This window comes from Poecilia mexicana, unplaced genomic scaffold (genome assembly GCF_051168715.1).
Source record: "Poecilia mexicana isolate PSO_F unplaced genomic scaffold, ASM5116871v1 scaffold_1, whole genome shotgun sequence".
Lineage (NCBI taxonomy): Eukaryota > Metazoa > Chordata > Actinopteri > Cyprinodontiformes > Poeciliidae > Poecilia > Poecilia mexicana.
The window spans coordinates 8,066,698-8,092,156 of NW_028263370.1; the positions used below are offsets into that span (position 1 = coordinate 8,066,698).

General features: G+C 40.1%; 1 protein-coding gene across 3 annotated transcripts in view; it reads right to left on the bottom strand.

Moving 5' to 3' along the window:
- Positions 1 to 2,634: 2,634 nt before the first annotated feature.
- LOC106932301 (SEC14-like protein 1) overlaps positions 2,635 to 25,459 on the bottom strand; it is a 28,282-nt gene continuing 5,457 nt past the window's right edge. For 2 of the 3 annotated variants that reach the window (XM_088003587.1, XM_088003562.1), the window contains exons 3-17: positions 13,679 to 13,828; positions 13,450 to 13,581; positions 12,107 to 12,235; positions 11,373 to 11,643; positions 10,972 to 11,081; positions 10,680 to 10,869; positions 10,214 to 10,302; positions 9,945 to 10,015; positions 9,239 to 9,410; positions 8,890 to 9,024; positions 8,540 to 8,674; positions 7,840 to 8,091; positions 7,574 to 7,752; positions 6,591 to 6,617; positions 2,635 to 4,608 (exon numbers count right to left, since the gene is read on the bottom strand). In XM_088003587.1, the coding sequence (XP_087859713.1) occupies positions 4,503 to 4,608; positions 6,591 to 6,617; positions 7,574 to 7,752; positions 7,840 to 8,091; positions 8,540 to 8,674; positions 8,890 to 9,024; positions 9,239 to 9,410; positions 9,945 to 10,015; positions 10,214 to 10,302; positions 10,680 to 10,869; positions 10,972 to 11,081; positions 11,373 to 11,643; positions 12,107 to 12,235; positions 13,450 to 13,581; positions 13,679 to 13,828 (2,148 nt within the window). In that variant the 3' untranslated portion in view covers positions 2,635 to 4,502. The remainder of the gene's footprint in view (positions 4,609 to 6,590; positions 6,618 to 7,573; positions 7,753 to 7,839; positions 8,092 to 8,539; positions 8,675 to 8,889; positions 9,025 to 9,238; positions 9,411 to 9,944; positions 10,016 to 10,213; positions 10,303 to 10,679; positions 10,870 to 10,971; positions 11,082 to 11,372; positions 11,644 to 12,106; positions 12,236 to 13,449; positions 13,582 to 13,678; positions 13,829 to 25,459) is intronic. The other variant, XM_015010937.2, reaches the window with a different exon arrangement.

Genomic DNA, 25,459 nt, shown 5'->3' on the forward strand with positions numbered 1-25,459 from the left:
CTGGTAATTGTCAGAGGTTACCTGTGGGCGTACTATGGACTGTTGACTGTTAAAATCAATTTCCTGTGAAAGCAAGCCTGTGCTTCCTGTCACATCAGTCTGTCAGAGTCACAAAACCACTTCCTGTTCTCGTTCTTCTTTCAGCTTATTCACACCTGCAGGGTGTAATACTAACGACTGATGGCACATTGATCCACAATTTAACTCAATTCAGTTTATCTGTTAAAGCACTAACATTCACAGCAAATGCCACACTGAGGTACTTTACAAAAATCATTTAAATCCAATCATACATACAGTCCAACTGATTATGGAACGGCACAAAAAGCTACAGAAATTACTCAAAGTTTCAACAGTTTATCTAAGGAAGCCCAGCAGGTTGCACCGAGTCATTGACCTGCGGCATCCACTCCTCCTGGACGAGCACATGGGGACAATGGACAACCGCTTGCATTGTGTCGTTGACCTTATAGCAATCTCTCATGCCGATGATGCATGTGGCGACAGTGGAGAGGAAAACCTTTAACAGGAAGAAACCTTCAGCAGAACCTGAGTCGGTTCAGGCCAAATGGTGGGTTTGAGAAGACAGAGCAGATACACAGAGAGACAAAGAGAGAGAGAATGTTTAGTTGTTGGCAGCATTATCTCAGCTGATGTCCTGATCTGAACGCAACTCTGAGGGTTCAAATGTTGAAGCAGAATGTGAAAATCAATGACAGTGTAATTCAATAAACATACATTCATGTAAAAACATTAATTGTTAGAAATTATGTTGCCCCTTTAGAAAGTGGATTAAGTAATTAATTTGGAAACCGAAGGATTTTTCCAACACTGACGCTTATATATGTGTGTATAATGGTAAAAGTAAACTCCAGTATTGTAGACTGCATGGGAATCTCGAGGAGCTGGATATTTAAAAAGCTCACCATCTGATCCCATCATTAAGATTTTACAGAGTTATCATTATTAATTTGTCAAAAATAAATATCTGAGCAGTTTACGGTAATTTAATTCTGCCAGTTAAAGCTGTAAGTGACCGAAACATGGAGCCGAAGTGGAAACTGCAGGCAAGAGCTCAGCCACCGAATAACGCAGTCATAAACTCCCCTCTGGTGGTGACAACAGGGAAGCACAACGATTTTTCTTTGTTGTTCCGAATACGTAGATGCATAATTATGTGTTTAGGTTATGATAGCCAACATTTTAAGTTAGATTTATGATAGGTAAAAGTTTTTGTCTGTAAAATTCAGGAAAGAAGACAACGAGTTCAATATCCTGGTTGATTTTAAAAATACTGATATTTTTGTGGAGCAAGTGATCTGCCATTTCCGGTTTTTTTTTGTATAAAACACGTATGGCTTCAAGGCTGACGTTAACATTGTTTGATATAATGTAGTCTTATACCACACTGAATAAATAAATTATAATACTGATTGGTACAAAATGCTAAAGTCAATGTAGTCTCTCTTAGAATAAGTTAATTTTATCCAATTAACATCTGAAAAAGATAACAGGTTTGAGTTGCCTTCCTTTAACTCCGATTAAAATAAAACCAGAATTAAAGTACAGCTGTAGAAAGCCCACTCACCTACAGCCTATGAGTGTGTGGGGGAGGGGAGGTTAGTTTTCTAATTTTTTTAAATAAGCAGAACAAATAATTTACATTTATGTCACATAATTGGGACACATATACAATTTAAAATGAGCAGTTCTAACAAATTGTGTTGCTATAAGAACCCCCTCCCGGCCCACAGAATATTCAGGTTACAGTTCCTGTAGAGAACAAATCAGTCAAATCAAATGGAAAAAATCTTGTGTGTGCTTCTGGCATTCCTCTTTCCACTTCGTGATACAGACATGAGGAAGTTCTTGCCTTATTGTTTTTCAGGGGAAGAAACCATCCAGTTTTGCAGAGGATAAATAGTTTTCACTTCCTGTCAAACTGCTTTTGTTCATTTCTTTACCAAACTGGAGCCGTTTAATCGGGACTGGTTCTGGGGGCCACATGGAGCCACATGTCTTTCCTGCCTTGGATTGTACAGGAAAGCTTTATGTCTGTTGACTGGAGGAACTCTTGGAGGGATTCGATTTTTTTGAGGACTAGTTGTTAGTAGAGTTTTGTGGACACCTTTGGTGTTTTTAGTTCTGTACAAGTGCATGTGCAAAGCTGGGCGACTATCTGGGGTTTTTACAGGCAAACTTGAAACAAACAAACAAACATTAAGCTTTTGGAAGCATCTGGATCTGGAACAGGGTCTTGATCCAAAGCACTTGCCAATGTAGTAGCTGGTTCACGTTGGAACTTCTCTCAATTTGATGGTTCGTTTGGATCATCTGGTGTAATGTAAGTGTACTGGTTCCCAGTAATGGCACAAGTGCAGGAACAGCAAGCCATACCTGGAGCAGGTACCATCCTTTGGGCTTTAGGTGAGCTGGGTTCAGCTGATGGAACTTGAATCCAACTGCAGCTCCCAGAAGATGAACTAGACTTTTGTTGAAAAAGACATTCTCAAAACTGTAAAACAGACTAGATGAATAAAGATGTATTTTCCTACATGTTAATAAAACTTTGATTTCAAGGAAACAACACGAGAGAACAAATGAGGTAACTGAAACATTACGAAGACCAGTACATTCTTTACATTTTCCCATAATTCAAGTTTATTGACTTCAAAACTTAAAGGCGACATGTTCTCATTCATCCAAAGCAGTTTTTTTTTTAAACCTTTTTTTTAAATACAGTTTCCTACATGGAGGTACAGAGAAGATATGCAGTGGCGTCAGCAAAGGAAGCAGGGAGACAGAATCGTGTCGAACAATCGAGACAAACAGTTATATAGCCCTCGTTTATGACTGAGATCTGGATGAAAAGCGTCAGCAAAGCACGGAGACCCGGCGTCCGGTAATGAACACACTCCTTCATGCCTGCGACTTAAGCCGAGGTCCAATGATGAACCGAAAAAAAGCACACAGAAGGAAAGTAGAAATATCAGCTCTCAAAGTGCAACTAGACAAGAGCAGGGAGATATTTGCTTACCGGGTCAAAAAGTGTTAAATGTTTCGTTAGATATATATTCCTCCACTTTACGGCAAACATTCATTATTTTACACCGTCACACACACACACGTACTTCCTCATTCACGAAAGATCCTTTTCCTCATCTTATTGCATTTAATGTCATTTAAACAACCGTTGACCTTTATTATTAGTTACAAATGAGCAGTTATGGATATCAAAAAACGGCTATATTCAGGAGGCAAATTCCCACCAATTTTTTTTTCCTTTTGTTAATTATATAATGACGTAAACTGTATCAAAAACTGTTTCATGGAAGTGTTGCATTTTGAAATGTGCCAGTGGTCACCTTGAAAATAGCAGATATATTTCTAAGTGATGTGTACAAAGGCTAAAATGGTATTTATGGACACATGGCTCTTAAAAAATGGCTCTCTTAATTCTTAAATAATAAGTCAGTAAACCGTCGTGTGCGTGCAGAACGCACCCATCCTTGTTCTCGTTTCCACAGCACAGCCACAAACCAACACGCGCACAGTAACACAGTTCATGTCGCCATCTTATCTCTGCACTCCGAAATCCACGCCACCGAAGAAGTGGAACGATCCTCCGACTCTGGAAGATCGTTGGCTTAGCAGACGGCGGTACATTCACCAACCACAGATGAGGCGTCGCTCCTTGTTCCGAGTTCCACGTTCGTGCAGACAGAAAGCAAACCCCTCTAACAAAATGTTGACGTGATGTTAGTGACGGTTATTTTCTTCTTTTGTCTGCTTGTGCACTAAACTCCAACAGGCATCTAAATAATAAATATAAATATTTCACACATTAGAAAGTCCAACCTGCGTTATTGCTGCTAGCAGACCTGGGTCGAATATCCAACCGCTCCTCAAGGTGGGAGAGTTTCTCCTTCAGGTGTAGAAATTCGTCAGCAGCAAGCGCTGCAGACTTCTTTAGCAGTGGATGTTGGAGCCCCGTCTGTTAGGATGCTTAAACCACCAACATTTGACCTATAAAAACAACTAACTAGTAACACAAACCCCCCCTTTTTCAGTAACAATGTGGCAAACGTTTCATTTGTGCACATCATAAACATCTGTGTGTTTTTAATGTAACAGCATGAGTGAGGTATGAGTCGTCTCAGTACTGCGTTAAGTGGGTGCTAAAGTGAATGCATAAATGTAACAGCGCCTTCCAGTGTCTCTCTCCCAACCAATGGGATGAAAATATTGCTTCTTTCCACTTCCGCAGAGCAAACCTCCCGTGAATGTTCCAACACCAAAATATATGACCTTTGTGCAAAAAAATCAGCCCTTTAAATCTTTCAGTTTTTTTTTTTTTTGCCTCGGTTTCAGAACTCTTCATCTTTTATTTGTGCGATAGAGTCCAAAGATGAGAGGGAACATGGAGGAGGAGGAAGAGGAGATTTCCACGATGATGATAAAGGCTGTGGAGTGAAGGGTTCAGGGTCCGGAGCTGCTGGTTTCTACCTGGAGATCATGGAGCTGCACTGGGAGTGGTTAGAGGAGGTGGTCGCAGCGCTGAGCTGAGAAAATCCGCTGTGGCTCGATTCCAAGCTGGTCATCGAACCCCTAAAAGGGAGAAAGAGAAAGTGATCGAATGAGTACAGGAAGCTACCCTGAGCAACACCTTCATGAGTGTGCAACGCCAGAGGAAAACCCCAGCCTGCTAAGAACGGACTCAAAGCACCGTGTGTGCATGACTCATGCACGTGATGCAGAACCATGCGCCCAGATCAAATCCTGCAGGAGCCTCGCTCTAAAGCTCAGGCGACGCCACAGGCTGCAGCACCAAGCCGACACTCCGACACCCACAAAAGCAATTAGATCCCTACAATCAGCTACAGAAACTCAGATAACTTAAGTTTTCCAACTAGTATGAGGTAGAACAAAATCAAATAAACAAATAAATAAATACTTGAGGGTCAAGAGGTCATGGTGAGAAGTTACTCAAGTTAAAATTCCCAAAATGAGAATTTTGGACGTCATGTCGAGACGCATCTGTGGTTCATTCAGACTGACAGAGAGCAAAACTAAGAGACTTGGGCTCACTTTAGGAGCCTTCGATCTCCATCTTTTAGGGATAACAAATGTATAATATTAGATCAATGAAAATGTTATAGAGCAACAAAACAATCTAGTAGGGTATATGAGCTCCCTGAAATAAAGAGAAAAAAAACAACTTTATTATCTACTGGCCAGTAAAAATAAAGCAGCTGCCTTTAAACATTTACATTTATTCAAGTCTTTGGTTGAATCTTCAGAGACACATAAAGGCAATTGCAAAGTTGGCCTTCCATCACCTGAAGAACATTTCTAGGATTAAAAGCCTAATGTCCAGAAACTCATCCATGTTATATCTTTAGTCGCATTGATTACTGCAACAGGGTCCGAAGATTAGATCATATCGCCCTGGTCTAAAGACTAACATTAGGTAGATTTTAAATTACAGAATGGTGTAGCACCAAAATAGATTAAAGATCTGTTGTTGCATCAACCTTCCAGACCTCTCAGGTTTTGTGGTTCTAATCTGCTCTGCATCCCCAGAACCAAACATGGAGAAGCAGCAACCAGGTTTTATGCTCCACTAATCTGGACAAACTTAAAAAAAAAACTGCAAAAGTACAGAAACACTGAGCTCCTATAAATCAAGGCTGAAACCCAACCTGTTTAGATTTGCCTTTGATCAATAATAACTGGAACAAATAAAGTTTGTTATCTGTCTGTTTTTCAATGAGTCGTAGCTTTTCCTTTCTTTTTCACTGCAATGTTGTTCCTTGTTAGTTTGCTATATTCTAATGATGTAAAGCACTGAACTGCCTTGTTGCTGAAAATGTGCTTTACAACTAAAATTGCCTCGACTCCCCTAAGTGATCACACCAGCAGAGTCCCAGAAGCCAAACAGCCACAAACACACAACTTTGAATCCAGTGTAGCCACTCATAAATTTGCTCCACTTCAAATGTTTGCAGATAAGCACAAATTGAATTTTTTTTAAAGCTTAAAGTTGTGGTTAACATGTTAATCAATTTGAAAAAGATGAGCAAGACATCTTGTTGTTGGATGAAATCAGAATGAGTTACTGTTAGGACTTTAAATTTGTTTTTGAATCAGAAAATAAAAAAAATGAAATAATAATTTTAAAAAAAAGGGAAATAATGAGATAGTTTTACAAGAAGTGACTAAAGATGAAACAAACATGAAAGCCGGCAAATGTTTATGAGTGTGTGCATGTGGATAAGGACTATCTGAGAAGGAGTGAACAGAGCTGCATCTGAAGAGCCAATCATGCAAGCGGAATAAGTAAAGCCAACAAGTGCAAATGGTGGTGCAAAGAGTTCTTTAGCGTAAAAAAACAAAAAAACAAGATCCTGTTACCCAATGCTTGGTCAGCATTGCTAACAAGTAGAAGCAAAAACAAGGATCTTTTTTGCTGCGTTAGAAGCATAACTTCCTGTGAGGGGAGGGGCACTCGGTTCAGCAGCCAAAAGCAGCAGCAAAAATGATCAGCTAAGCTAAAGGAAAAAAAAAAGGGCAAACACTGAGCCACTTACAAACTCTGCACATCACAGCAAGCCGTTCTTCATAGGAGGAAGAGGAGGAGGAGGAGGAAGGGGTTGTGAGCAATAGAACAGGAGTGGATTGGACAGAAAAAGATAAATTAAAAGGATAATTTAAAAAGGAGAGAAGCATTTTTCATTTCTAAATTCTGGGCTTCAAAAATAAAATCATGAGGCTGGACTGGTTACAGTATCCTAGATATTACTGGAGGGTTGTGGAAATATACTAAAAAAAAGAGATACATTAAATGTGCTGTAATGAAACAAATGTCAACATAGTAATAAAATAAAAGAAAAAAAGAAAGGGGAAAAAAAGAATTTAACAAAAGGATTTATGGACTTGGAGAGGATACAACTATGTCTTAAGATCACACAAAATGCAGAATTAAAAGATTTCCCTATACCCGACCTTTCAGACATATTCATACCTATTGGATGTTTCACGTTACAAAATTCTATACATTTTATTTGAATTTTATGCATCAGACCAGCACAAAGGCGTTTGTAAAGTTTTTAGAAGTAAATTTCAGAAAACTAAGGTACATTTTATGTCAGCCTCCCTTTGTCAACCAACATTTCACAATCTTTGCCCTCTCTTTTTAGCAAAATAGGTTAGCGTTGTCAGAATGCATGGTGATCATCTAAAGAGTAATTTCAAGTGTTGCCATAGATTCTTAGCTAGATTTACATGTCCATCTAACACACAAATATACTCATTAACCCCGATAAGCTAATGTTGTGACAAAAATAAAAATTGTACTGTAAGAGTGAATCATTTTGCTTTCCTGCTTTGTGTTGGTCAGTCACATAAGATTCTATTCAAACAATCTGAACTTTGTGGTTGTACGTTGTTTCAAAGTGGAAATAAAATCCAAGCGGTGTGAATATTTCTGGAAGGCACTGCAGCCTATCGACAGAGTTTGTGTGTGAAAACTGCTTTTGCCTTTTGCATAAACAACATGAGTTCAGTTACCAACCTGAAGTCCTCAGAGCCCAACACCTCAGTGTAGAACATGACTTTACACTTGTGTGAGGACACCTGCAAGGTGGCCAGCACATCGTCCACTCTGGGCAGATTGGTGGCCGAGCAGGCAGGCATGTTATGAAACTTCCACTGGAGGATGTAGAAACCCGGCCAGCGAGTGATATGGGAGCCCTGAGGAGAGGAAAGATCAACAGAACATTTGTGACCAGGGATCAAAAAGCAGAAACAAGAAAATTCTTCACGATGATAAATCCTCACCTGCACGCTCTCCCCCTCCTTGCAGGTCAGAGGGGACTCCACCATGCTGTAATCTTGTCCCAGAGTCCAGGACTTGTCAATCAGCTGGACGTTGTTGACTCCCGGCGAGGTGATGCCGTGGGCCCCCAGGGCGTCTTTGCGTGGCGGCTGGGGGGCTCGCTTCGAGTGGTAGATGTTGAAAACGATGTCGCCTTTGCACACGTCGAAGTCCCAGGTGATCACGGAGGCGGCGTCGATGATCTCGATCACAAGCTGCCCGGAGAAAACGACGGAGAACGGTTCAAATGAGCGGAAGGAGGAGGGTAAAAGGCAGCTGAATGCATGCGTTTCAGGTTATAAAAGACTAAAAACGGATTTATTAAGACGATCTTATTGAGGCAAAAGACAAGAAAAATGAATGGAATCATATTTAAAGCTCTCTTTGAATGTAGTTGGGCAGAATAAATAGTTCCGGAGAGCAGAGTGAAATTCAGAGGGGTAATTATAGATCTGTGCTGTTTTAAATATTGCAACAAGACGGGAACAGTATGTCGCAGCAGACAGATTACATTTCAGAGACATGCTGTGTGTTTAACGCCACTAGATGGCAGATGTTTCAAGTAAACCTCCAGGAAAGCAACCTGCAGGTCTCTGTTGTCCTGTCCTATATAGCATAGCAGCATGCAGGCCTTTTATCTTTGCTCCTCTCTCTGAGCCTCACCTCATGCGGGGCTCCCTTAAAGATGCTGGCACTCTGATAAATCGTCTCGGTCCAGAGACGCACATCCTCGTTCTCGAGCTCCTCAGGTGTACGGTACATGGATTTAGGAACGAGGCCGCCCTCTGGTACCTCACACTGAAGAAAAACATGCAAACAGGGTCACTGACAGAGTTCTCAATCTTGATCGTGAGATATGGAAAGTTCATAAACATATTTTTCCTTTCACTTTAAAAATATATGCTACTTTATTGTTTTTCTTTTACATAAATATAAAAAAAAAGGTTTGAGTTAGGAATAAGTTTTTTATTCAAAATATGATCTATAAGTTTTAATCTCCACTAAACACTTACCATGCACTCTCCTCCTAGAAAGTCGGGGATGATTTCCTTGTCTATGTAATCGACGAGCCCTCCAGGACCCTGGTAGTCATTGCCTGCGTAGATCAGGAACTTCTTTCGGGTGTTTTCGTCAATGAATGGGCTCACCTACATGCAGAGATAAAAGCGAATACAAGTAATAAGTAAACCAAATTAGTAAAAAAAAACAAAACAAAAAAAAAACTGCTTGTAAGAAATGCTAAATCAGCCACAGAGACTATTTGGAGTCATACTGGGATTTCGGCTGCAGGTACGAAAACGGTAAAGCAAAATCAATGATTCCAGATCATTTCAGTTCTAAGGTAACCGGTTCTGCTCTCACCAGAGTCCAGAGGACTGGGAAGACTCTTGGCGCCCTCAAGATGAGCAGCCGTCCCAGAGTCTCTGGATAGTTCGCCTCCACAACTTCAATGATCCTCAGAAGCGCCTTGACCCCCGGTCGCCACAAGTGACGCATGTTCAACCCCTCCAGGTCGACCAGGCATGTCCAACAACTACAGAGCAGGAAGCAGGAGGATTAGTGTGGATAACTTCTCGCCACAAACACGCGCACGCGCACACACACACACACACACACACACACACACACACACACACACACACGCTCTGAAGTGGGCTGCAGCCTCCTTTCTGATCCCTTAACACCCGTCAGTCTGAGGAATGGCTTAAGTGATGAAGGTAATGCTAGTTAACCGTGAATCCTGAGTGCGGTGAAAAGCATAGTTCACATGCCTTCTCGCGGCGCCCCACCTCCTGTTGGAGAGCGCCGACACAGGCACAATCTAAACATCTGACACTTTGCTATTTCCAGTTACGGAGAAGACAGAGCTGTGATTCTCTGCAGCAACACCACAGCTGCAGAGCTCGATCCTAACATCGAACTGCTGCTTTCCCCCCCCCCCCAATAAATCCTGTTTCTGCTCAGCAATGATTACCGTCCTCTAGTCCTAATGGGAAAATTCACAGTCACAAAACTGTTAGAAAAGGCAACGTAATATCTCCTAAATCCTTAACAGCCTGGTTTTTACCTGATAGGACGACCAAACACCTTGGTGTTCTCCTCGCAGCGCCTCAGGCCCTCCTCATTGATAGACAGCACCTGCAACATCACAATGAAACAACAGCGCTCTCACTGAATGCTACACCGTACACAAGAACATAAATGACATATTTATGTAGGTCATCAGTTGAATCCTCCTCCTTTCGGTGATTAACCTGTAATCTAACCGTGGTCTGACCTATAAACTTAACGACTTCTGTAGGGAACTGAACTGGAACTGTGGCTTTGGTTACGTACGTGTCTGAGCAGCGACTCCTCTCCGAGAGCGCGCACCAGGCCTTTGGTGTCCATGTGGCCCAGCCTCAGGATGTACAGAGGACGACCGTCTAATAGAGCAAAACAAACATTTACATGAACCATCGCCTGGGTTTACATTCTAAACAAAGTAAGTGGGAAGGTCTGCCTTGCGCGGCACATTAAGTAAATATGTGTTCTGAGAAATGGTTTATTGTTCTGTTCATATTAAAACCAGTCTTCTCTGGCAGCGTGCGATCGCGTGCGTCAGGTGAAAACTATTCCAGCCAACCGGATAGCTTGAATGGGCTCATTTACTTTTCAAAGTCAGAGGCTTTCGGCGGTAGGTTGTTCAGGATGACTGAACAAATACTATCATGATGAAAACATGCTGCTGTAAAGAATGGTATGTTTGTATTAGAGCAGCCTGCTGCATGCGAAGGTTTGTACGCAAGTCGTGGAGACGCACCTCTGTCGTGGTGGTGCCAGCCGCCGGTGTAGTAGTCCTGGAGAACCTGCGGAGGGCTCCACGTCTCCAGCAGGTAGTCCACCTGGTGCTGCTTCCTCCACGTCAGAGACTGGCACAGGATCTCCCGGGCCTTGTCCATGTTGAAGTCTCTGGCCCGCAGGAAGCGCAGGATGTGTTCATCTTTAGGGATCTACAGGAAGCAAAAAAACAAACAAAAAAAAGTGTTAGGTTTATGGTAAGTTATTAGAAGTTGACCGACAGCTACACTCTTCCGCTTAATTACTGAAAATACCTTTCCCTTGTGGGTTTCCTGAAGCCATTTGCGAAGTCTTATGAGACAGCTCTCCTGCAGAGGCGTCAGGTCGCCAAGGTAACGTTTGATGTAATCTGCATCCAGTTTATCTGCAACAAAATGCTCCAAATTAACACGATTTGTCTAAACAGATCTTCACGTCGCTGTACGGGAAAAACATTACCCACTCTTTTACAGACATGGCTGATAAATCTTCTTAAAAACACGATTTTCATTCATGTTTGTAACAGCCTAAAAACTTTCTACCTCAAGTTATTTCAGTGCTGATCACTTAAATTGAGTTTCCTTTTTCTCTTTAAAAAAAACAAAAAAAAAAAACAGCCGCTATTCTAAATTAGGCAGCAGCGAGTGTCCAGATGAATTTATCGGAGGACACACACCTTCGGGTGTACCAGCCAGGATCTCCACCAGGCTGTCGGCCTGAGGAGCTCCACTGTCCTGCTTTGCCTCCTGTGAGGCACCATCTTTGGCGTCAGCAGGCTGCGAAGCGGAGACAGCGGGCGCGCTGGGGTGCTGGAGTTCAGGCGGGCTGGCTGAGAGGCTGCTTGGCGCAGGGAGAGCAGGAGAAACGGAGGAACAGGTCCAGCGGGGGATGTGAATGACGCCCTCGCTCTCCAGCTCCCTTAGGTAGAACTCAATAATTTCCTTTCCCTGTCGGGAATGCAAGTAAATTATGGTGAAATTGTTGCCAATATATTCACACGAATCCATTGAAATCAAATAAAACTAAGGAGGTTTTTAACTATGTATTGCATTTGTAAACTGGAGTCACCTTGGTATTTGCAGAGTTCAAACACTTTTCTCACAGTAAAATTCCAGCAATTTTCAGGCATTAAGGTGAGTTTTCACATGTTTTAGCACAACACTTTGGAGTTAAAAACAATACAAATGAACTAAAAACAAAAAAAAGACAGTTTCAACTCAATTAATATCCTGCAATACTATTATTAATGTAAAATCCCCCAATTTCAATAAGATTTAAAGTACCAAATATAAGACGACATTTATTTCAACAACCATAACGATCTGACTGTTTCTGCACTCACAGGTTTGAGAAAGGAAATGTAAAAATCTATGCCATGATGGGATGCACCCCACCCACACACACACACACCTTGTTGATACTACTGGCATATTGCTTCATGGCGATCTTTTCCACGGTGCTCTCGAAGCCAAAGAAGGACTTGATGTCCAAACTGGCCGTTTGTTCGAAACATGTCCAGCCCTCGTTCTCTGGGTGGACCTGGAACATCACACACAAAAACATTACTGTAACCTAAACTGTGTAACCACACAGAAAAAAGAAAGAAAAAAAAAAAAAAAAAAAAAAAGAGGCTATCGTTACCATAGTAACCACACAAGAGGATGACGCACAAAGGGAGCAAATTTCAAACTGCGTAAACTGAGTGGGAGTATGTGTGTCAGTCTGTTTGGGTAAATTTAGACAGTATTTTACACATGAGCTGTTTGGATTCAAGTGGGATGAAAACATAAATTTAGAAAAAAAAAAAAAAACAACAACTGATGATTATAGAGAATGATGCAAAGGCTGTACCAGGCAAGGGGAAAAACTTTGACTCAATGTCAGGCAGTACCCACTTCTCTGCTAAATAATCTATAATCTGTCCATTACTAGTATATTAATTCAAACTGGGGTAAAAAAAAAAAAAAAAACTGAGTCTAACATGAAGATTACATTAAAGCATTTAGGGTCGTTTTCAAAGGAATAAACATAAAACCTCACTGCAGAGTTACTGCAGATATGCAATACATTTTAGGAATCTGTAGGAACCATATGAAGGAAACAAAACAGGGAAGCAAAAGAAGTAGAAAAAAAAGTGGGGAAAACAAAGATGGAAAGTAGAAAGTAGGAAAAGAAGAGGACAAATAAAAAGGGAACAAAGGATGACGCATTGAAAACATAAAGGATGAAGAAATACTTTTGAATCATCTCATTTTCCTCCCGTTTTCCACACTTATTCAGAACTGGAAAATACAGAAATCAAACACACCATGCTTTTTTTTTTTTTTTTTTTACACTGTATGTTCCCTGATCCTGGTGGCAAAACGGTGGCAGCTTCATCGCCATGAGTGCTAAAATGTTTCAGGTCCATTAGCTGCCTAACTGAGCTGCCCTTCCTGGTTACTGTTACCACAGAGTTGATGCAGCACACTGCAAGAACCTCTGTGAGACTTTGGACCTAAAATTAGCCTTTTGCTTGGTTGGAAGCTAATACGATAAAGCTTGACCTCATTAACTCATAACACATCCACACATGAACAGACAGATCTGGAGTTAGATCCAATGCACACTGAATGCAGGAGGGGGAGAGGAGGAAGAGATGCTGACGGCGATATGTGGCAAGTTTAATTCAAGTTTGAATTATTCCCGCTTCTAAGACACAGCATGCACACAGAGTGGATTTCTGTACAGCAGCACGGCTTTAAGATACTGACTGAGTAGCAGCAGGTCTCGTGGACAACGACCCTGTTGGAAAACGTCTCATTGTGAGACTCGATGTGCAGAGTCCTCTCCTTTCTGTTCAGAGTGTTTTTCTGGATGAAGTACACGTAGTCTACACCGGCAATCTGCGAACCACAGAAACGACTCCTGTCACTTCCAAGGCAACGGTGTGTCGTGACAAAAAGGCTGAAAACACGGCAGAAGAGTAAAAGTATATTTTACCCTTTTAAGAAGCCGTGGCGCATCGACATCCAGGGCACAGCGCCGCTCGATCCTGTGGGTGGCGCCGTCCTCGCTCATCTCCTCGTTCACCACGTCACTGTTCACAAACATGGGGATGAGGTGACAGGTGGGGAAGCGGCGTTCATAGGCCTGTAGGCAGAAAGGGGGTGGGAAAAAAACGGAGGATGAATAGTTTGGCGGAGAATTTCTTTATGGTAATTTCAGGTTTCAAGTTTCTTTCCAGTAGAACGCAGCAAAAACAAAGCATAACCAGTTCCAGCTAGTTTGTCGTCTTGTGTGTACGTTTGGACCGCAACAAGTTGGAAGTATTACAATGGCAGAATTTCCTTTAGAAAGAGAGTTTTATTAGATGAACCTCTATTAGCTAGTTTAAAAGTAAAGAGCATTTAAGTAGCTCAAGCCAAAGTTACATCCCCGAATCTACTCAAAACAATGCAAGTAATCTTTAAAAACAAACACCAAGACTGGACTAAACTTAAGAGCAAAAGAACAAAGAAAATTGTGCTACAAAAACAAATGAATAAAGTTAAAAACAAAAGGGGTTAAACTTAATAGGAACAATTCAGTCTTTATTTGCATTTTAAACTCTAGTGCACACTGCACTTGGATGCTTTTCTCCTTCAACAACATGAGGAAAACACCCAAACTTTCATGGTTCATCGAAAAACTACCATGGATCTGATCGTCATGGTTTCATACCAGAAATGTCTGAATAGCAAGCAGGTTTATGATTAGTCACATCATCCTCATAACCTCTGGTGGGGCTATCCAGAGCTGATCATAACGCTTCTATTTATTTATTTTTTAAATGCGTTGCTATTACGTTTCACCTCAACTACAACATGTAAATATATGAACCATTGCACTCAAACCAGTCAGTACTTTTCAGAATGTTTGAGAAGATTTTCATCAGAGACAACATGAGGAACAAAAGGGCATGTTGACAACTTTATCGCATTACTTGAGCTAAACAGAGAACAGCATTCTTCAACGAGCGGAGCAACCAAAAATATTACATTATGCCAGGCCATTCATATGTAGGTTGAGAATGGTGAGCGGCAGATGGCTGCATTTTTTTTGCTCCGTGTTGCTGCCAGGCCACTCGGCTGCCCACTGAATAAATGAATGCTGAGCTCTGTTTTTCAAGCTCCGATGCCCTGGAACACCGGGGCGTTCAGCTTTGTCCTGCCATCAACACAACAGCCTGAACTGTAAACATCTGCTTCACCCATCACAAACAAGCACAGGCCAATAACGCACTGACCACAAATGACATGCATTTACAAAAAACCCACAAAGGCTTTTTTTGTTTTTTCACTCTTCAGCAAAAAAACGCAAAAAGCTTACTTGACAGCAGATGGGTAACTACCAACCACCAGCAAAACAGCGATGGTGCTCTGCTTATGATAGACCTAAGAAAAGTGAAATAGAAGCAATGCAACAGAGGAAAATCGGCTTGTTACTGAAATCTTATTTTCAGTTTGATCAGCCCCAATCGGTCACTGGAAAGTCTAAAACCATTTTTTCAAAATTAGTGAATGCATCATAGTTGAGTGGCAAAAAAAAAAAAAAAAAAGTCCCAGTGGCTTCAACATAGGCTGATAACGAAAAGAGGAAACCAGTTTCAGTATCAGTTAAATGTTTAAATTAAGCCAGAGAAAACACAGACGATGCGAGACGCCATTTAAAACAGAATCTATTTTCTGAGATGTTAAGACACGTCTGTTGTTCATTCAGGCTGTGACACAGTAATAGAGGGGGAGAGACTTTCCACAAGTAACAGGAAGGCTGAACAGAAAGTACAGCTGCTCTGTTGAAACATTTGGAAATGTTGGCGGTCTCATGCAAATGTTAAAGTAAGGGTTTTGAATCTCTCGTGAGTATCCAGAAGATCCTACTAAATGTAAAAGGTTATAGATAGTTCAAAATGTTTAACTAGTTTGCCTTTGTTTTGAAATAATGTGAAAACCCCACTTCAAAGCAACTGCTCAGTCAAATGTACAATTTCCTCATCTTCAAACTTGGTGTTGAAATATGATAATTCATTCCATTAAGGCTATAAAAATAATGTTCTCATATAGGAAGTAGAAATATATCACTGATGAACTACATAGAAATAATCACAATGGCCATTTTTTTTACTAAATATGTATTATAAACTTACATTCCACATCTTTGATAGTCACTGTAATCAAACTACTCTTTGATCGTGTTAGCATGAACACAAAAAGAGGAAAAATCTAGTAAACCAAAATCTTTTATATGCGAAAATAAAGGTCTTTCAGTGCATAAAACAAAGTGTGAGAAAAATGAATCTCCTGTCTCCACAGGGACGGGATTTGTTGGCCAAGCTATGAGTAACCTCGCCTGGAATTTGGTTGGAGAACGTGTGTGTGCTTTCCAGAGAAGGCTGAGGGGGAAAAAACAAAACAATGCTTCATATCTCGATTTCTTCCTGCAAAAACACAACCGTTTTCCCTCTCGACAATAAAGTAAATCGGTAAAGGCCATGAGTCTGGAAAAAATAACTTGCTCTGCTCAGGAAGGGAGATTCAGGAAATTCATGAGCTCCAAAAACAAAGGGACAATGAAAATCGAGGCCGGACGGTGCCGCAAGGCGAATGCAAATGGGTCTAGAGTTCTACCTGGCAAAGAAATACAAAGGCTGGCAAAGAGCCCAGCACATTCACCATCTTCAAACCATGTCAGTGGGGAAAAATAGGTTAAATATAGATTAAAGCACATTCCTAACACATTTTAAAAATGACTTCTGTTTTTAGTAATGGCTTGAAAATTATTTCGAAGGAAAATTTCCATTTTGGTGGACAAAAAAGTTTTATATCTTATCAAATATCTAAGGGCCCTCTCCAGGGAGAAAGACCAAACTTTGGTTTTTGAGTTGTGTGGATTGACAGTTACTTTCTACTTGTTTATACGAAACGAATGCACGAAACGAATGCACTGCTAAACACACACACGCCCAAAGAAAAACCAAACTGAACAGCTGGGATACAATGTTTTCCTAATTTAACGCCCCTGCAGAAACATACCAGAGTGCAAGCTGCAGCAAGCATTTACTGACTGCATTTAAAATGTTCCAGTGAAATGACTTCATTTAGCTGGAACATGAACTCTACTTGTGTAGCTAACAGAAAACAAACACGTTCCGTTTTAACTGTGCTTTGCCAGTGCTCTCCGAGATCAATCCTGAAAATATACATTTAACCCACTCCATGAAAAACACACCTGACGCTGACCCTACAAAACATTGATTAAATACAATCACAATTAGACCACTCATAGCTTTACAGCTACACCTAATTAAATAAAAGCTTCAGTTTATCAGGTATACACTTAACTGCAATAAAAGTCCAAAAAGTAGTAAGAAAGCTGCATGGATGTTAAGATTAGTGTTACTGATATTTTATTTTTTATTCTTTATAAAATCCAGTCACCTATAGACAGAGTAACTGACAATCCTGCCCTCCAAAAAGGTATGTCACTGTGTTCTGTAAAAAAAAAAAGAAAAAAAGTTAAACAAACAATGTATCGAAGGTCTGTTAACTACTGGTGGAAGAGCCTTGCATAAATCCAATAATCTATTTATTAGTTATTTGTTGCAAAGAAACCGTATTTCTATGCAAAGTTGCTTGATTGTGAAAACATTAGAGCAGGGGTCCCCAAACATTTTCCTGCGAGGGCCACATAACTGTTCCCTTTTCTGGTCGGGGGCCGTTTCACAGTGTGAAACTGTGGACCGGGGGGGCGGCTGGATTACTGCCGACGACATATTCGCGTTTGTAGATAGATTTTTACCCAGAAAGCAAATGGAAAAAAACCGTGAGCGAAACAGTGACTGGTACTGACTAGTATATATTCCATTGAGGATAGATTTTTACCCAGAATGCAAATGGAAAAAAACCGTGAGCGAAACAGTGACTGGTACTGACTAGTATATATTCCATTGAGGATAGATTTTTACCCAGAATGCAAATGGAAAAAAACCGTGAGCGAAACAGTGACTGGTACTGACCATAGACATAATATAAAGATAGACGCCTCATGCCCCGCTGTCGCCTATTGTCGCTGACGAGATTTAGGGCGGCCATCTTGGAGCGGTATACCACTCCACTCGGTCCTATGTGTTTAACAGGCACAGTGACGGATCAGCGCATTTAATCGATCATAACACGCTTTTTTGTTACTGGAAACCATATTCAAACATCTATCAAAGCTACATTTATAAACAATTGTATTATTTAAGTATGTTATTTAAGTTATTTAAGTATTTAAATATGCTTAGTGGCTAAAACAATAGAATAGGAATGGAATATTCTGATATTGATGTATAAATAGCATATTACAAAGCACACAGCCGTTCATAATTTATTTAATAAATTATTTAGTAATATCAATACATATTTAAATAACTATACAACACAAATAAAGATTCATAATGGCACAAATAAATAATTAATACTGAATAATATATATATATATATGTTTATATATATATATATATATATATATACATATATATATATATATATATTTATTTATTGGCAGTTCTAGGCACAGCCAAGATACTACGCAGAACCCTCAAGCTCCCAGGCCTCTGGTAGAGGACCCGAGCTCAGAGGATGAAAGAGACCACCCACGGAGGGTGAGAGGGGAATTATATATATATATATATATATATATATATATATATATATATATATATATATATATATATATATATATATATATATATATATATATATATATATATATTTTATTTTTATTTATTTATTTTTTTTGCCGACTTCTAGCTTCAGAGATTCAGCAGCTGAGATTAAGTCCAAAATCTGATGAGATCCATCCTGCTGCAGTGAATCCGTCTCTCTTTATAGATTTCTCCCTCTTCTTCCTCACATTGTGTCTTTATGAAACTTTCAAAACAAAAACGGAAGATTTGGGATGTATCTTACTAGTGAAAGAATTACATATAAATAATAGTCTTTACCATCTGTGTAAACTTTGCTGGTGAATGTTATAACACATAAGTTTTATAATATGTGTTATATTGTTTCATTTCTAATGCTCTTGTGTCATATAATCTAAGTCAATGTTAGAGAATAATTAATATTTTTAGATGTACAGAATCTCAGTTAGCCTTCATAGCGGGGCTGAACCCGTATTACACCAAGCACTGTAGCTAATATTAGCTGGTATCTCGCCGGTGGACATAAATACAGTAAAGTAATATTCTAATATATAATATAATCACAATATATACACAATAATATGTCCATCTTACTTGTGAAATGCTGTCTGTGGAGCCCTCACATCAATAATCCATAGATCCGAACAATAATATCCCTCAGAGCTGAGGCATCGTCTATTGTTTTGATTGAGGAAAGTAGGAGTTTATACCGCTCTAAGATGGCCGCCGTATTTCCTGCGCCGGAGCGGCCAATGCGGCGTCTACTCTTATATTATGTCTATGGGTACTGACTAGTATATATTCCATTGAGGGAAACTAAGTTTCATATCTGCTCAAGAGCCCCCCTGGTGGTTGAAGAAAAATCCACATATATGAAAAAAAACACTGAATGCTCTCTGGGGGCCAGATCAAATGAGGAGGCGGGCCGTAGTTTGGGGACCCCTGCATTAGACATTCTCACCATAACATTCAACAACGCTGGCGAACATTTTATTAATAAAGTGGCTGCAGTAAAAAATGTTAAATGTTCAGAAAAAGCAACAGTAAGCTGGAGTCAAACAAAAGAAAGTCTTAAAAAAATTTTTTAAAAAAACACACCATTTTGAAAAAAGTTCACTTGTTGATCCAACCTATTTTTTCTTCCCAACTAATAACTGAAAATGTAAAAAGACGTGACAGAGTTTTGTCCCCACAGGTCTCACACAGCTGCTTTTCTTGGAATCAGAGCTATATCTCTGAGGCTTATGAAAAGTGTTGTGTAACAAAAACAGCCGCCACACATAGGTCAGTTTAAGCAATTATTAAGTCCTGTCGGCTTGTGGAGAAAATGGGAACATTTAGGTAGGGGGAACTTTTATGATGAAAATACAGGAAGAGAACAGCTTAGAGATTATCAGAAAAACAAACCAGCAAAGCAATAACAGAAACACTGAAAGGGCGGCGGCAGAGTGTGGCTGGCTTTCCTAAAAGAAAATTCATAAGAAGAGGAAACGACAACTTCCCTCGAACAAACAAGTAGGTCATCGGAGTGAAGAATGCAGGCATCTGCCACCAAATGCTCTTTAAGAGACCAAACCGTCATCCTATTCTAATAAAGTTAAATATCAAACACTGTTAAACTAATACAACCAAAAAATACTTTTATAGGGTTCATATAAATGTCATATCTCAAAACTCTACACTTTTCCAGACTAGGCTTTTTAGAGTTTTGGATTTAGATTTCAGAACAGAAAATTCCTCCTTTCCCCCCCAAAAAATAAAAAAGCAATATAATTGTTTTGGCATCTCACATGAACGCAGATCAGAACATTGGGTCCACTTTAAAACAGATGTTAAACAAGAAGCCTGAAGGATTTGATCTGGCAAACCACATCTAAAGCTCATCTACAAATACATTCATTCAAAAAGCTTCTTTCAGAAATTCAAATATTGATGTGTTAGCTGACGTAAAATAAGAACACCGAATAAGTCGGACCCAATCCATTTTCTATACCACATTTTCATTTTTCTATATTTATCCAGACTATGAAAACAATCAAACTCTATTCATTTCCAGGTTAGGACTTTACAGGAGCGCTACAGTTACCCATCCATAACTAAAATAAAGCCACATTCTGCTCATTGAGGTCTACATATAAAGGGCTCAATAGAAATTATGTAACATTACCACCATTGACGCAAGATACAAACAACATTTCTCTTTCACTGGGGGTCATTGACAGAAGCATGACGTCAATTCGCCTGTTTTTGGTGACTAAAATCATTATGGCCTACCAACCAGCACCTCAGGCAGCTCTGGACCCTGACCCATCGCTATGCACGTTGACACATTAGACAACCCTAATTTTGTTTTGGAGGCATCCGTTATATGAAATATAAGCCAATGACTTGTCTGGCCTTTGATATTAATAAATTTGCATCTGGACAAGAGGCACCATTTATGAAGGACACAAATGTGCATAAAACAAAACCTTTGTTGATTTAACATAATGTAAAGATGACTGCATACAGAATATAACGTACACGGGCCAGAAAACAACTAAAAGGGGACAAAAATTACAAAGAAGGTTGTTTGAATGTCTGCAGAAGTGCTACAGGAAACATCAGGGTGGAATTACAGGGAAACAACTTCTTGGAACTGAAACAAACAAACCTTGTATACTTGGAAGAAGTTCTTCCTTCTTTCAATTAGCAGGAATTAGTTTACTGGTTTTATACTGTAAGAGTGGAGGAAAACACCTCCCTGATATTACTTTTCCTTAGAGTTTTGTCTGGTCAGCATGACTAACCAACACATTAGACATGCTGACACTAATGTGAACAGTATATATTTTTTATGTAATTTCCAACTATATACAGTAAAGCTTAATGCAGAATAAGAAAGTAGCCTGAATCTTTAAGTCCTACATCTGCCAACCTTAACTTAAATATGCTGTAAATGGAGAAAGATCAGATGTCACAGCCTTAAAACCACATTGGTCATTTCCTAAACAGTCCGAGTAATACTAGGCAGTTACATACCAGACAAAGAACAATATATTAAAACTAATATTTACATTAAAATCTGTTAATATCAAATGTAAATGTTTATTCAGAAAATTGCCAAACATTTAGCAGGAACATAATTCTATCTAATCAGAAACCACAGACGTCTGGTGAGTTAGGCTTTTCAACAATGCTAGTTTCACTTGTCTCACATTACCATTTGCATGAAAATCAACAAAGCAAGAGTATACCAAGCCAGTCATGTCATACAAAGTAAATAGAAAAAAGCCTCACAGGGGAACAAAGAGAAAAGCTCTAATGCCCCAGATCTCAATCCCTGACCAACCTTAGACCAATTAAACCACTGTGGACTTTTGTTTAAAGTCTATGTTGACAAAATGCTAATCCTCTCCATTTAAGATTGTTTTATAAGACTATACATGCATTAAAACTTTTAATCCAAAAATATAGAATGGTAAATAATCAAAAGAATAAATTTTTTCTGTCAAAATTAAAACCTCTCTCAGTCGAGGCGTAGACTTGATCAGAAGTAGGAGAGAGAACAAAGTCCTGACTTTAGGAATAAAACAAAAGCGCTTTTGGTCTCTGCATGCCGCACTACCCACTGCTCCTTTTTCGGCGAGCTCAGTGGGATTCGTAATTGTACGACTGCCTAGAACCACCAACTTGGATAAAGGCAGGGACAACTTGCCAAGCAGGCAGAACGTCTATGTGGGTACGTCAAGTGCCAGCCCAAATAAGCGTCAATAGCTATAGACGTGTAGCCATAAGCTTCGAGGGCTATCTGTCAGACATCAGTATGTGTGCACCACGTAATCTTTAAATCTGTGAGTTCGTCAAGCAGTGCAACTAAAGCTGACCTAAGTCAGCCTCATACACTTCATTTTAGAGTTTTTTTGTCTGAAAAATCGTCTATGGGATGTGTCATTTTGGCTTTCAACTGAACTAAACGCCAAACCCAATTGTTTCAAGTGATAAACCAGCCCCCGAATACAAGGGGAAAAAAATAAATGAATTGCAGCAATCAAAGAATCCATCTCCATTTTCTCCGAGTGACATTCAGCTGCTGCATAACACTGAGTCACTATCCACCGACACAGTATGGAGGGACTGCAGTGTGAAACCACACTAAAGGGTCAGTTGTGTAAGAATATGTGCGCGCACACTCCGTTCTCTAGCAGAGAGAAGCAGACTTGGGGGGTCTGGGGGGAGGGGAGCCACTGAGGCAGCATCTCGACCTTGCAGCAGCAAAGAGGGTGAATGAGTGTCTCGGTGATCGGTGAATGAGTTTATCTGAAATTTTCCATTGGCTCCTGTAGTCACATGGTTGCTGAAGGAGCTTGCTGTGTGATAAGCCTCACGCTCCCCTCCAGCAGGCCATAACTGCTGACTGTTTTTGGCAATCATCATCCGACAAGGTAAATGAATCAGACACTGCAGGAAAGGCTCTGGTGCTCTAATACAGGGGAGCGGATGAATTATCTGAATTAAAAACAGTCATGCAAAAATGATGGGAAAGACGGGACATAAAGGCACATTTAAATAAGGAATCATTCACTAAAGCAGACTCAGATAATGTTCTCTCTCTCATTAGAGGCTCTTTCTGAATATTTACACGTTTCACTCCATTAGATTGTTCGGTTCTCAATTGATGCGTTACCGTGACATTTAAAATAAAAAAAATGACACCATTTCACAGTTGAAGCAAGTAAAATGTGAAGGAGAGCAATCGATTGTGTAAGTAGAAACTTCGGGATCAGAGTCCGTTACGCGTCGAGAATCGCAGACCTGCCGACAGCTCAGACGAGGATTAAAACAATAGAATAAAGCCCGGGATGCCACTGCAGCAGAGAATTGGGCTGGAAAAGCTTTAAGCGGACCTGGCCGTATGTGGGTCAGGACATGGTGGGATACGATGTCATCCTGGCAGGGCCACTTCGCACAGAGCCAGGCAAAAAAAAAAAAAAATAAGGGGGACATCAGAATGAGCCCAGAATTAAAACTCTATAGCAAACAGAATACAAGGTCTCCTGAGTTCACATTTCTAAAAATCGAGCTACAGATGGCGTATACAATAAATTGTTAGAGAAGGAAGAGGGCGTTTCCCATTTCGAAGACCTAACAGATCAAACTCGACCAAATCGACTCCTCTGATCTGGTCACGCAGAGTGAAACTAAATGTGAGCGCTCTTATCAGCAAGACGAGCGTTAGTTTCATCATTTAACTAAGCAAAGCAGATAATGACATGCGTCTGCTGCACATGTAGATTACCTGACGGAAATGTTTCTATTTCCTCATGGCACAAAGGAGGTTAAAGAATATAGCATTTACTTGATAAAGGAGAGGCTCAGATATGCTGGTGCAATAAGGCAAAAATAAACCCCACTGAGTTACACAAACACATTCAGCCACACTGGGACTCATTAACACATCTTTGGTAACAGTCAATTTATACAGCAAGCAACAGGTCCAAGTCTGCAACATTCACCTCAATTCAAATTCTTTATTCTGGTTATTTAAGAGTCTTGCACAAAAAAGAAGAATAATGTTCAGCCACATGTGCTATGAAAAAAAAATAATCTGCCATCTTGTCATTCGTTTATCGCTACAGGAATCAATGATACCTTAAAGATTATATTATGAAGACAATCCAAGCTAAAATGTTTTGTTTGCTCCAACATATTAGGACAGATCAGCCAACAGGAAGGAAATGTTTTCTCTTGCTGAATCTGCATAAAGCCCAGCAGACAGTACACCCACTTCGCACATCCTGTTCCCTTCCATCCAGCTGAACGTGTGCAGTTCGAAGGCAGGACCAGAATACTTTGTCCCTTGCGGATTTGTTAGAAATGTTTTACCAGGAGCAGGTTAGCCAGTCAGCCCAACACTGGGCTGCAACATGAATATAAACTAGCTTTAGGAGACAAGTCACAGCTAGTCACTGTGCTTCAAATACAACAGTTTGAAGTGAGTGGACAGACATGTCTTCAGTTTATAGTTTCCCCTCTCCTCTTGTGGTTATTTCAGCCCTTGGTGTGTCGACGTGCCCTAAAAGCTAATGTCCCTGCAGGCCAACGACAACAACGGGGGTGTTGTGTCAAGCCTTTGACATTCCACTGCGACTCCCCGAGGACTGCCTGGCTGTTCTGACGCTGGACTGCAGCGATAATGGATTGACTACATTTCCTGTTATTGAGATGCAGCAACAAGAAAAAGAGGGACTGCTGTAGCTTAGATTACGAAAGACATTGCTAATGCTCTTCTTCTATTTCATTTTAAGAACAAAACATGAATCTTGTCTAACATAAATCATAAAGAAAAAAACAACAACAACAACAACACAGCCCATAACAGTGTAGATTGTTGCTCGTTAGTCATTTCGGTACCCGAGAGAAACATGATCAGCTGTGACAGGTGTTGGTTCAGGTTTTGGTTCGATTGGATTGTAGATTTAACTAAAATGTGGCTGACTGTGCTGATTAAGTGGGGATATATTTATATCACCACCTGCAAAAGTTGACTGCTCAAACAACAAGAAGTTTTTCTAACTGGTTAAGGACTACTGCACAATTCGACTAGCAGTCATCATATGTTCAGTGAATCTGAACATATGACTAATAATACTAATAAAGGTAATACGATAACTCTTGATTAAAAACAAAACCAAAAAAAAAAAAAAAAAAAAAAAAAACAGCTGTAAAATTCTATGGAATACTCAAAATTTGCAATTAACCCTACTTTTTTGCATCAGATAGTTTAGTAGTATATTTTGATAGGCTTAAAGCACAGATAATCATCCCGTTTCAGTGTTGCATTGTAATTTCTTTTTTCTTGAGCTGGAATGTCTAACTTGTTGCAACAAAGAAATTAAGCTCATAAAACTATCCGAGCCGACGTTCTTGTGCCAAGAATGCCGTCAGCACCAAGTGTACCAAGAATACCAGGCTCCAAGAGGGAACATTGTAAAGCAGCAAAACAAAAACATCTGAAGGGCATCTGGGATCCAAGTCTCGCTTATGCAAGAGGTCACTAGAGCCTACGGCAGTGG